Source organism: Columba livia, chromosome 33, assembly GCF_036013475.1.
Source record: "Columba livia isolate bColLiv1 breed racing homer chromosome 33, bColLiv1.pat.W.v2, whole genome shotgun sequence".
NCBI lineage: Eukaryota > Metazoa > Chordata > Aves > Columbiformes > Columbidae > Columba > Columba livia.
In genome coordinates this window covers 432,004-444,991 of record NC_088634.1, presented here as the reverse complement: position 1 = coordinate 444,991, position 12,988 = coordinate 432,004, and the positions used below count along the sequence as shown (strand labels likewise).

General features: G+C 67.0%; 1 protein-coding gene across 1 annotated transcript; it reads left to right on the top strand.

Moving 5' to 3' along the window:
- Nucleotides 1-3,252: 3,252 nt before the first annotated feature.
- On the top strand, nt 3,253-12,896 carry ENO3 (enolase 3). The gene is given in 13 exon segments (XM_065044217.1): nt 3,253-3,408; nt 3,849-3,935; nt 4,645-4,740; nt 6,112-6,170; nt 6,247-6,316; nt 6,508-6,641; nt 7,608-7,830; nt 8,373-8,516; nt 8,519-8,569; nt 9,364-9,565; nt 11,201-11,309; nt 12,527-12,585; nt 12,681-12,896. Coding segments are annotated over 12 exon segments (1,302 nt in total). The 5' UTR covers nt 3,253-3,408; nt 3,849-3,850; the 3' UTR covers nt 12,751-12,896.
- Nucleotides 12,897-12,988: the final 92 nt, after the last annotated feature.

Genomic DNA, 12,988 nt, shown 5'->3' with positions numbered 1-12,988 from the left:
TACTGGGGAGGGCGGGGGGTGCAGGGGGGGTGGGGCAGGGGGCGCTGGGGGGAGCGGGTCAGAGGGCACCGGGGGGGATTGGGTGGGGGGGGGTGGGGGGTGCAGGGGGGGGCAGGGGGGAGTGGGTCAGGGGGTGCCAGGGGGGATGGGGCGGGGGGGGGGGGGGTGCAGGGGGGGTCAGGTCAGGGGGTACTGGTGGGGGCAGGTCAGGGGGTGCAGGGTGGGGTGGGTCAGGGGGCGCTGGGGGGGGACGGTCAGGGGGCAGGTTAGGGGATGCTGGGGGGGGGGCGGGTCAGGGGGGGTCGTGTCAGGGGGCGCCGGGGGGACGGGTCAGGGGGTCAGGGGGGGTGGGGCAGGGGGCACCCCAGCCCCCAACCCCAAACAGATGCAGCCAGATGGAGAAGGAATTGCACCCCCACACACATAGAACATGAGGGACCCAGGCGTTCGGGAGGGACCCAGGAGTTCGGGGGGGACCCAGGAGTTCGGGAGGGGACCCAGGAGTTCGGGAGGGGACCCAGGAGTTCGCGGAGGGACTCAAGACTTCAGGAATGACCCAGGCGTTCAAGAGGGGACCAGGAGTTCGGGAGGGACCCAGGTGTTCGGGAGGGGACCCCAGAGTTTGGGAGGGGACTCGAGACTTCAGGATGGACCCAGGCGTTCGGAGGGGACCCAGGCGTTCGGGAGGGGACCCAGGCGTTCGGGAGGGGACTCAAGACCTCAGGAGTGACCCAGGAGTCCAGAGGGGACCCCGGAGTTCGGGAGGGATCCCCCCATGACCCCAGAAGGGACCCAGGCATCCGGGCCATAACCCCCATCCCCCCCCCGACTCTCCCATCCATCTTATGACCTTATAAGGGCCCCAGGCGTTCAGGGACGGGACCCAGGCGTTCGGAGGGACCCAGGCATCCGGGGTCCCTCCCCCTCCCCCCTAACATGGGCCCCCCCACAACTTCCTCTCCCCCCCCACCCCGATTTCCGCGGGGGGACCCAGGCGTCCGGGGACGGGGGGAAGGGGGGATGCGCGCGCGCCGCCCCTTCCCCCACAGGAAGCCCCGGCCGCCCCTCCCCCACCGGGAAGTGGCCACATTCCGCGCATTTTTTTGGGGGGTTTTTAGGGACCCCTCCCCTCCCCTCCTTTTCAGGGGACCCGGGAGTTCGGGAGGGACCCAGGAGTTCGGGAGGGATCCCTCTTAAAAGGGGGGGATGTGGACAGACAGATTTTGGATGGGGGAAGGGGAACCCTTCCCGGACGCCTGGGTCCCTCCCGGACGCCTGGGTCCCCCCTGAACTCCTGAGTCCCATCCCGTCCCCCCCCACCCCCCACGAACTCCTGGGTCCCTCCCGGACGCCTGGGTCCCATCCCGTCCCCCCCCCACACGAACTCCTGGATCCCCTCTGAACTCCTGGGTCCCATCCCGTCCTCCCCCTCCCCCGAACTCCTGGGTCCCTCCGGAACTCCTGGGTCCCTCCCTCTCCCCAGGGCGGGGGGGGGCCGGGCCACGCTGGCAACTTTCGCGTTTTTTCTGCCTTTTTTGTCCCTCCGCGGTGCCCATCGCCGCGGGGGGGGGCGATGCCTGAGGCCCCGCCCCCTCCCGAACGCCTGGGTCCCCTCCGTGGAAGGCGGGAACGCCTTCCCCCCCCCCAGCCCCGTGCCGTCCCCGTTTCTCACCGTGATGTTGGCGAACGTCTTCCCCGGGGCCGCGGCCCAGACCGCGGGCGTGTCGCGATACCCCACGATCGCGGCGTCCTGGCACGTGCCGTCCGCCAGCAGCGTCTCCACGTACGGCGCCCACCCGCTCATGGCGCCGGCGGGAACGGGAGCGCGGGGGGGCGGGGCCGGGCGGGGGGGCGGGGGCGTGGCCCGAGGGGAGGCGGAGCAGTGGAGGAGGAGGGGGCGTGGCCTCCGCTGCGCGTGCGCGGGCGGGGCGGGAGCGGCGGCGCGAGGTCGGGCCGGGCGGCGGCGCGAGGCGGCGGCTTTTCATAGCGGCGCGGGGGGGCGGGGCTCGAGGGGGGCGGGGCCTGAGGGGGGCGGGGCCTGAGGGGACACGCCCCTTTCCGCCGGTGCGCGCGCCCCATAACGGTGATCGGGGGAATGGGGCGACCCCCCCGTCTTGTCCCCCGTTATTGTGACACCCCCCCCTCCAACATCAGGGTGTGGCCCCTCCCCCCCCGCGCTGGACCCCGGCCCCTCCCCCACCCCGGGCAACGGGCCGCGTGCGCCCCAAAGGGGGGCGGGAGGGGCTGGGACCCCCCCTCCCCGTGCAAAGACCCCCTCCTCGTGCACGGCCCCTCCCCCCGCGCCCATCCCCCCTCCCCTGTCTCGCGGCTTTGACTCAGCCCCGGCGGGACTTTCCGGGACGGGGGGGGGAGGGGCGGCGGTTTCACTTCCTGCCCCGGGCGGGGGAGGGGGGGGGAGGAGGGGGGTAGAATCCAGGAGTTCGGGGGCACCCAGGAGTTCGGGAGGGACTCAGGAAGGACCCAGGAGTTCGGGGAGGGCACCCAGGAGTTCGGGAGGGCACCCAGGAGTTCGGGGGGACCCAGGAGTTCGGGAGGGGACACAAGAGTTCGGGAGGGACTCAGGAAGGACCCAGGAGTTCGGGAGGGGACCCAGGAGTTCGGGAGGGCCTCAGGAAGGACCCAGGAGTTCGGCCCCTCCCCCAGCCGTTCTTTCCCGCACCCCACTGCATTGTGGGTAGCGGGGGGGGGGGCGGACGCGACCCCCAGAACCGGGGGGGGGGGGTTCGGGGGGTTACCAGCGCTGCCCCTCCCCCCTCCCCGACCGAGGGACCCAGGCGTCCGGGCCCCGCCCCCCCCCGGCGGGAACTTCCCCGGGAAGTGGTCAGAGCCGCCGCCCCTCCCCCACCCACCGGGCCCATTTCCCCCCCCCCCCCGCGGGGCGCGCGGCCGGTGCTGCCCCTGCGGAGCCGCCAGGGGGCGCTGCGAGCGCCACCCAAAGGGGACCCAGGCGTCCGGGAGACCCCCGAAAGGGAACCCAGGCGTCCGGGAGACCCCCGTCATACTCAAAAAGGGGACCCAGGCGTCCGGGAGATTCCCCCAAAGACGGAGGACCCAGGCATCCGGGCGTCTGCCGGGGACCCAGGAGTCCGGGGGGGACCCAGGAGTTCGGGGGGGGGGGAGGGTCTCGTGTTACCGTGTCCTTTCCTCGAGACCTTTTGGGGGGGCTAAAAATAACCCCGGGGAGGGGGGAGGGGACGCACAGGGACCATCGGCAAGTGCCACCCGGCCCGGACGCCTGGGTCCCCCGCGGTGTCCCCTCCCCCCGCCGGACGCCTGGGTCCCGAACTTGTCCCTGGTCCCTTGGGGGGGAGGGGGGGCTGGGGGGGCTTGGGCATAAATAGCCCCTGGGGACCCTCCAGGGGGCAGGACCCAGCGGAACCAGCGCAAGTGAGCAGTGCCCGGACGCCTGGGTCCCCTCCCGGACGCCTGGGTTCCTCCCGGACACCTGGGTCCCCTCCCGGACACCTGGGTTCCTCCCGGACACCTGGGTTCCTCCTGGACACCTGGGTCTCCCCCGGGCGCCTGGGTCCCCTCCCGGACGCCTGGGTCCCCTTTTTGGCACAGGGTCATCTCCCGGACGCCTGGGTCCCCTTAGGGGAGAGCGGGGGATTCTCTGGGGCCAACCGGGGGTCACCCGGACGCCTGGGTCCCCTGTGGCATGGGAGGGGTGTGGAGTCACATCAGGGTCACCCGGACGCCTGGGTCCCTGTTTTGGGAAGCAGCCGGGGGGAGGGGGTTGTTCCCCGGACACCTGGGTCCCCTGTCGGGGGGCGGGGGGGGCTCAGCCGGACGCCTGGGTCCCCCTGACCGCCGCCCCTCCCCCGCAGCCATGTCCATCCAGAAAATCGTGGCCCGGGAGATCCTGGACTCGCGGGGAAACCCCACGGTGGAGGTGGATCTGCACACGGCCAAGGGTGGGACACGGCACGGGGGACACGGGGGACACGGGGGGGATGGGGACAGGGGACACGGGGGGACACGGGGGGGATGGGGACAGGGGGGGACGGGGGGGGCGGGGGGGACGGGGGGGGATGGGACAGGGAGACATGGGGGGGATGGGGGGGCCAGGGATGGGGGACATGGGGAATGGGGGGACACGGGGGACGGGGGGGACGGGGATGGGGGACACGGCGGGATGGGGACGGGGGGACACGGGGGATGGGGACAGGGAGACACGGGGGGGACGGGGGGGACGGGGATGGGGGACACGGGGGGATGGGGACAGGGAGACACGGGGGGGATGGGGACGGGGGGACATGGGGACACGGGGACACGGGGGACGGGGGGGACACGGGGGGACTTGGAGGTTTTAGTGGGTGTTGGGGACGTGGGGAGCACGGGGGACGTTGGGGACACGGGGGGATGTGGGGGGCGCGGAGGTTGTGGTGGGTGTTGGGGACATGGGGGGACATGGGGGTCCTGAGGGGACACGGGGGGCCACAAGAGGCCATGGGGGGCCATAGGGGGACATGGGGGGCCATAGGGGGACACGGGGGGCCACAAGAGGCGATGGGGGGCCATAGGGGGACATGGGGGGACACAAGAGGCCATGGGGGGCACAGGGGGACACGGGGGCGGGGGACAACGGGGGGTCGCGGGTCCCACGCGGGGTCTCCTCCCCAGGGCGCTTTCGCGCCGCCGTCCCCAGCGGCGCCTCCACCGGGATCCACGAGGCCCTGGAGCTGCGGGACGGGGACAAGAGCCGCTACCTGGGCAAAGGTGGGAGCGGGGGACGCGGGGACACCCCGACAAACACCCACACCCCAACCGCCACCCACACCCCGACAACCACCTCAACCACCACCCCAACAGCCACCCCACACCCCAACAACCACCCCGACACCACCCCACACCCCAACAGCCACTCCACATCCTGACAACCACCCACACCCCAACAACCACCCCGACAACCACCCCAACAACCACCCCACACCCCAACAGCCACCCCAACAACCACTTCACACCCCGACAACCACCCCACACCCCAACAACCACCCCGACAACCACCCCACACCCCAACAGCCACTCCACATCCTGACAACCACCCACACCCCAACAACCACCCCAACAACCACCCCACACCCCAACAACCACCCCACACCCCAACCACCACCCCAACAGCCACCCCACACCCCAACAACCACCCCACACCCCAACAACCACCTCAACAACCACCCACACCTCAACCACCACCCCAACAGCCACCCCACACCCCCAACAACCACCCCAACAGCCACCCCAACAACCACCCCACACCCCGACAACCACCCCGACAACCACCACACCCCAACAGCCACCCAACAACCACCCCACACCCCGACAACCACCCCACACCCCAACAACCACCCCGACAACCACCCCACACCCCAACAGCCACTCCACATCCTGACAACCACCCACACCCCAACAACCATCTCAGCAACCACCCACACTCCAACAACCACCCCACACCCCAACCACCACTCCAACAACCACCCCACACCCCAACAACCACCCCAACAACCACCCCACACTCTGACAACCACCCCACACCCCAACAACTATCTCAACAACCACCCCACACCCCAACAACCACCCCAACAGCCACCCCACACCCCAACAGCCACTCACACCCCAACAGCCACTCCACGCCTGACAACCACCCCACACCCCAACCACCACCCACACCCCGACAACCACCCCACACCCCAACAACAACCCCACCAGCCACCCCACATCCCAACAACCACCCCACACCCCAACAACCACCTCAACAACCACTCACACCTCAACCACCACCCCAACAACCACCCCACACCCCAAGAACCACCCACACCCCAACAACCACCCCAGAACCCAACCACCACCCCAACAGCCTCCCCACACCCCAACAACCACCCCACGAGCCCCTGGGCACAACCGGTTCCCCCCAGGACCCCCCAAGACCCAACAACCTCCAATGACCCCATGACCCCCAAAACCCAACTGGGTCCCCCAAGACCCAACTGGGCACCTCAAGACCCCCCAACCCCCAAATCCCAAGAGCCCCCCAAGTCCGTCCCCTGCTGGGGGGTGGGGCGTGCCCCGAGGTCAAAGGTCGCCCCTCCCCAGGCGTCCTCAAGGCCGTTGAGCACATCAACAAGACCATCGGCCCCGCGCTGCTGGAGAAGGTGCGTGTGGGGGCGGGGCGGGGGCGGCCGTGGGGCTGACCCCTGACCCCTGACCTCTGACCCCGTGTCCCCATAGAAAATCAGTGTGGTGGAGCAGGAGAAGATCGACAAGCTCATGATCGACCTGGACGGCACCGAGAACAAATGTGAGCCCCCCGGACGCCTGGGTCCCTCCCGGACGCCTGGGTCCCTCCCCAACACCTGGGTCCCTCCCCAACACCTGGGTCCCTCCCGGACGCCTGGGTCCCTCCTGGGACGCCTGGGTCCTTCCCGGAACACCTGGGTCCCTCCCGGATGCCTGGGTCCCCCTAATTCCCCCCTCCCCCCTCCCCCACAGCCAAGTTCGGGGCGAACGCCATCCTGGGCGTCTCATTGGCCGTTTGCAAGGCGGGCGCGGCCGAGAAGGGCGTCCCCCTGTACCGGCACATCGCGGACCTCGCCGGCAACGCCGAGCTCATCCTGCCCGTGCCGGTACCGCCGTGGTGCTGGGGCCCATGGGGTTTGGGCTCTTGGGGGAGTCTCGGTTGGGTTTTGGCGCATCCCGTTGGGTTTTGGGGGGTCTTGGTTGGGTCTTTGGGGTCTTGGTTGGGTCTTGGGGGGCCCAGTTGGGTCTTTAGGATCCCCGTTGGGTTTTGGCGCATCCATTGGGTTTTGGAGGGTCTTGGCTGGGTCTTTGGGGTCTTGGTTGGGTCTTGGGGGGCCCAGTTGGGTCTTTAGGATCCCCATTGGGTTTTGGGGCATCCATTGGGTTTTGGGGGGTCTTGGCTGGGTCTTTGGGGTCTTGGTTGGGTCTTGGGGGGCCCAGTTGGGTCTTTAGGATCCCCATTGGGTTTTGGGGGGTCTTGGTTGGGTCTTTGGGGTCTTGGTTGGGTCTCAGAGTGGTCATTGGGTCTTGGGGGGGTTATTGAGTCTTTGGGATCCAGGTGGGTATTTATGGACCCAGTGGGTTTTGGGGGGTCTTGGTTGGGTCTTTGGGGTCTTGGTTGGGTCTTGGGGGGCCCCATTGGGTCTTTAGGAACCCCATTGGGTTTTGGGGCATCCCATTGGGGTTTTGGGGGGTCTTGGTTGGGTCTTTGGGGGGCTCCATTGGGTCTTTAGGAACCCCATTGGGTTTTGGGGCATCCCATTGGGTTTTGGGTCTTTGGGGGGGTCTCAGTTGGACTTTGGGGCATCCCATTGGCTTTGGGGGGTCTCGGTTGGGTCACTGGGGTGGTCACTGGGTCTTGGGGGGTTGTTTGGTCTTGGGGGGCCCAATTGGGTCTTGGGGATCCAGGTGGGTCTTTAGGGACCCAGTTGGATCTTTGGGGGGTTCTTCAGTTGGGTTTTGCTGGGTTTGTTGGGTTTTGGGGGTGTCGCTGGTCTTTAGGGGCTCCAGTTGGGTCTTGGGGGGGTCACTGGCTCTTTGGGGTGTCCCGAACTCCTGGGTCCCCCGTCCAGGCCTTCAACGTGATCAACGGGGGCTCGCACGCGGGGAACAAGCTGGCGATGCAGGAGTTCATGGTGCTGCCGGTGGGCGCGTCCTCGTTCCGCGACGCCATGCGCATCGGCGCCGAGGTCTACCACAGCCTCAAGGGCGTCATCAAGGCCAAGTACGGCAAGGACGCCACCAACGTGGGCGACGAGGGCGGCTTCGCGCCCAACATCCTGGAGAACAACGAAGGTACCGGACGCCTGGGTCCCTCTGGTGATACCCCCGGACGCCTGGGTCCCTTTAGTGACACCCCCCCTGGACACCTGGGTTCCTCTGGTGACAACCCCCGGACGCCTGGGTCCCTTGTCGCCCAACCATCCCCCCTCTTGGGTGGGGGGCTCGGGGTTATTTCCAGCCCCTCCCCCACCCCGGGGTCGGGTTTCGGGGTCAAATCCAGATTTAGTGGTTGTGGCCGTAACTGGAGAAAGGGCAGCGGCCCCGGACGCCTGGGTCCTCTAAGGGGGGGGAGGGGGAGCACCCGGACGCCTGGGTCCTCTAAGGGTGGGGGAGGGGGAGCACCTGGACGCCTGGGTCCACTTTGGGGGGAGAGAAGAGGATCTTGGTGCAAAGGGGGAGACATGTGGGGGATGGGGGGCAGGACACCAGTGGGGGATGTGGGACCCGGACGCCTGGGTCCCCGTGGTCCCTGACACCGTGGGGCCGGACGCCTGGGTCCCCGGGGTCCCTGACACCGCGGGGCCGGCCGCCGGGGTCCTGACGCGTGCCCGCAGCGCTGGAGCTGCTCAAGGCCGCCATCGGGCAGGCCGGCTACCCCGACAAGGTGGTGATCGGCATGGACGTGGCGGCCTCCGAGTTCTGCCGGGACGGCAAGTACGACCTGGACTTCAAATCCCCCCCGGACCCCAAGCGGCTCATCTCGGGGAGCAGCTGGGGCAGCTCTACCAGAGCTTCATCAAGGACTACCCGGGTAGGGGGATGGGCGATGGGGGATGGGGGGCAATGGGGGGCGATGGGGGATGGGGCAGCTCTACCAGAGCTCCATCAAGGACTACCCGGGTAGGGGGATGGGCGATGGGGGATGGGGGATAATGGGGGGCGATGGGGGATGGGGCAGCTCTACCAGAGCTCCATCAAGGACTACCCGGGTAGGGGGATGGGCGATGGGGGATGGGGGGCAATGGGGGGCGATGGGGGATGGGGCAGCTCTACCAGAGCTCCATCAAGGACTACCCGGGTAGGGGATGGGGGGCGATGGGCGGCAATGGGGGATGGGGGGCAATGGGGGATGGGGGGCAATGGGGGGGCACTGGGGCGGCTCTTCCGGAGCTCCATCAGGGACGATCTGGGTCTGGACTGGGGTTTATAGTGGTCCCTACTGATCCACACGGCTCCAGGCGCTTCTGCACCGGTTCACACTGCTCCATACTGGTTCACACTGGTCCGTACTGGTTCACACTGCTCCATACTGGTTCACACTGCTCCATACTGGTTCACACTGCTCCATACTGGTTCACACTGCTCCGTACTGGTTTACACTGGTCCGTACTGGTTTACACTGGTCCGTACTGGTTTACACTGGTCCGTACTGGTCCATACTGGTTTATGTTCCCGCAGTGGTGTCCATCGAGGACCCGTTTGACCAGGACGACTGGGAGGGCTGGGAGGGGGCTGGGGTGGTTCCTGCAGCTCCATACTGGTCCATAGCGGTCTGTACTGGTTTACACTGGTCCATACTGGTCCATACTGGTTATGTTCCCGCAGTGGTGTCCATCGAGGACCCGTTTGACCAGGACGACTGGGAGGGCTGGCGCCGCTTCCTGGGCCAGGTGGGGATCCAGGTGGTCGGGGACGACCTGACGGTGACGAACCCCAAACGCATCCAGCGCGCGGCCGAGCTCGGCGCCTGCAACTGCCTGCTGCTCAAGGTCAACCAGATCGGCTCCGTCACCGAGTCCATCCAGGCGTGAGTGCGAGCCCCGGCGGTCCCCGTGCAAACCCCGTGCAAACCCCCGTGCAAACCCCCGTGCAACCCCCGTGCAAACCCCCGTGCAAACCCCCGTGCAAACCCCGTGCAAACCCCGTGCAAACCCCGTGCAATCCCCGTGCAAACCCCATGCGATCCCCGTGCAAACCCCCGTGCAAACCCCGTGCAATCCTCGTGCAAACCCCGTGCAAACCCCGTGCAAACCCCCGTGCAATCCCCGTGCAAACCCCCGTGCGATCCCCGTGCAATCCCCGTGCAATCCCCGTGCAAACCCCCGTGCAAACCCCGTGCAAACCCCGTGCAATCCCCGTGCAAACCCCCGTGCAAACCCCCGTGCAAACCCCGTGCAAACCCCGTGCAAACCCGTGCAATCCCCGTGCAAACCCCCGTGCAAACCCCGTGCAACCCCCGTGCAAACCCCCGTGCAAACCCCCGTGCAAACCCCGTGCAAACCCCGTGCAATCCCCGTGCAAACCCCCGTGCAAACCCCCGTGCGATCCCCGTGCAAACCCCGTGCAAACCCCCGTGCAATCCCCGTGCAAACCCCCGTGCAATCCCCGTGCAAACCCCGTGCGATCCCCGTGCAAAAGCAGGAACAGCCCCGTGCAAACCCCTCAGGAGAAACCCCCGGCAGAGTTCGTGTGCAAAACCAGCGGGAAAAGGCGCTTGTGCAAAAACCTGCGGCCAAACTCACGTCCCCACAACCGCGACGTCCCCGTGTCCCCGTGTCCCCACGTCCCCATGTCCCCATGTCCCCAATGTCCCCACACTGTCTCCAGTGTCCCCAATGTCCCCACACTGTCTCCAGTGTCCCCAATGTCCCCACACTGTCCCCAGTGTCCCCAATGTCCCCAATGTCCCCACACTGTCCCCAGTGTCCCCAGTTTCCCCAGTGTCCCCAATGTCCCCACACTGTCCCCAATGTCCCCCCATGTCCCCAATGTCCCCACACTGTCCCCACACTGTTCCCATCTCCCCCCATGTCCCCACACTGTCCCCATGTCCCCACACTGTCTCCAGTGTCCTCAATGTCCCCACACTGTCCCCAGACTGTCCCCAGTGTCCCTAATGTCCCCAATGTCCCCACACTGTCCCCAATGTCCCCAGTGTCCCCAATGTCCCCACACTGTCCCCATCTCCCCCCATGTCCCCAGTGTCCCCAATGTCGCCACACTGTCCCCATCTTCCCCAATGTCCCCACACTGTCTCCAGTGTCCCCCATGTCCCCAATGTCCCAGTGTCCTCAATGTCCCCACGCTGTCCCCAATGTCCCCAGTGTCCCCAGTGTCCTCAATGTCCCCACGCTGTCCCCAATGTCCCCAGTGTCCCCAGTGTCCTCAATGTCCCCACACTGTCCCCAGTGTCCCCCGTATCCCCAATGTCCCCAGTGTCCTCAATGTCCCACGCTGTCCCCAATGTACCCAATGTCCCTATGCTGTCCCCATCTCCCCCCATGTCCCCAGTGTCCCCAATGTCCCCAGTGTCCTCAATGTCCCCACGCTGTCCCCAATGTCCCCAGTGTCCCTATGCTGTCCCCATCTCCCCCCATGTCCCCAGTGTCCCCAATGTCCCCAGTGTCCCCACACTGTCCCCAGTGTCCCCCGCTGTCCGCAGGTGCAAGCTGGCGCAGAGCCACGGCTGGGGGGTGATGGTGAGTCACCGCTCCGGCGAGACGGAGGACACGTTCATCGCCGACCTGGTGGTGGGACTGTGCACGGGGCAGGTGGGACCGTCACCCATTGTCACCCATTGTCATTGTCACCCATTGTCACCCCTGGTGGTGGGACTGTGCACGGGGCAGGTGGGACCGTCACCCCTTGTCACCCATTGTCATTGTCACCCATTGTCACCCCCTGGTGGTGGGACTGTGCACGGGGCAGGTGGGACCGTCACCCCTTGTCACCCATTGTCATTGTCACCCATTGTCATTGTCACCCATTGTCACCCCCGGTGGTGGGACTGTGCACGGGGCAGGTGGGACCGTCACCCCTTGTCATTGTCACCCATTGTCACCCCCTGGTGGTGGGACTGTGCACGGGGCAGGTGGGACCGTCACCCCTTGTCACCCCTTGTCATTGTCACCCATTGTCACCCCCCGGTGGTGGGACTGTGCACGGGGCAGGTGGGACCGTCACCCTTTGTCATTGTCACCCCCTGGTGGTGGGACTGTGCACGGGGCAGGTGGGACCGTCACCCTTTGTCATTGTCACCCCCTGGTGGTGGGACTGTGCACGGGGCAGGTGGGACCGTCACCCCTTGTCACCCCTTGTCATTGTCACCCATTGTCACCCCCCGGTGGTGGGACTGTGCACGGGGCAGGTGGGACCGTCACCCTTTGTCATTGTCACCCATTGTCATTGTCACCCATTGTCACCCCCTGGTGGTGGGACTGTGCACGGGGCAGGTGGGACCGTCACCCTTTGTCATTGTCACCCCCTGGTGGTGGGACTGTGCACGGGGCAGGTGGGACCGTCACCCCTTGTCACCCCTTGTCATTGTCACCCATTGTCACCCCCCGGTGGTGGGACTGTGCACGGGGCAGGTGGGACCGTCACCCTTTGTCATTGTCACCCATTGTCATTGTCACCCATTGTCACCCCCCGGTGGTGGGACTGTGCACGGGGCAGGTGGGACCGTCACCCCTTGTCATTGTCACCCATTGTCATTGTCACTCCCTGGTGGTGGGACTGTGCACGGGGCAGGTGGGACCGTCACCCCTTGTCATTGTCACCCATTGTCATTGTCACCCCCTGGGTGGTGGGACTGTGCACGAGGCAGGTGGGACTGTCACCCATTGTCACCCCTTGTCATTGTCACCCCTTGTCATTGTCACTCCTTGTCACCCCCTGGTGGTGGGACTGTGCACGGGGCAGGTGTGATTGTCACCCATTGTCATTGTCACCCCTTGTCATTGTCACCGACTGTCCCCTCTGTCCCCAGATCAAGACGGGCGCCCCCTGTCGCTCCGAGCGCTTGGCCAAGTACAACCAGCTCATGAGGTGAGAGGGCCCCACATGCCCCCAAATGCCCCCCTGTGTCCCCCCGTGACCTACCGTGACCCCCCATGACCTCCCGTGACCCTGTGTCCCCCCAGGATCGAGGAAGAACTTGGGGACAAGGCCAAGTTCGCCGGACGCAAATTCCGCAACCCCCGCGCCAAGTAGGACCCGCGGGGCCACCGAGACCCCTCCGGGGCCACCGACCCCCTGGGGCCACCAAGACCCCTCTGGGGCCACCGAGACACCCCCGAGGACACCGACCCCCTGGGGCCACCGAGACCCCCCCCCCAATAAAGCTCTGGAACACGCTTTGTCCCCGACTCGTCACTTTGTTTATGGGGGGTGGGACAGACACACAGACATGGAGCCGGGACTTGGGGTGTCCCCCTGTCACCCCTCCCCC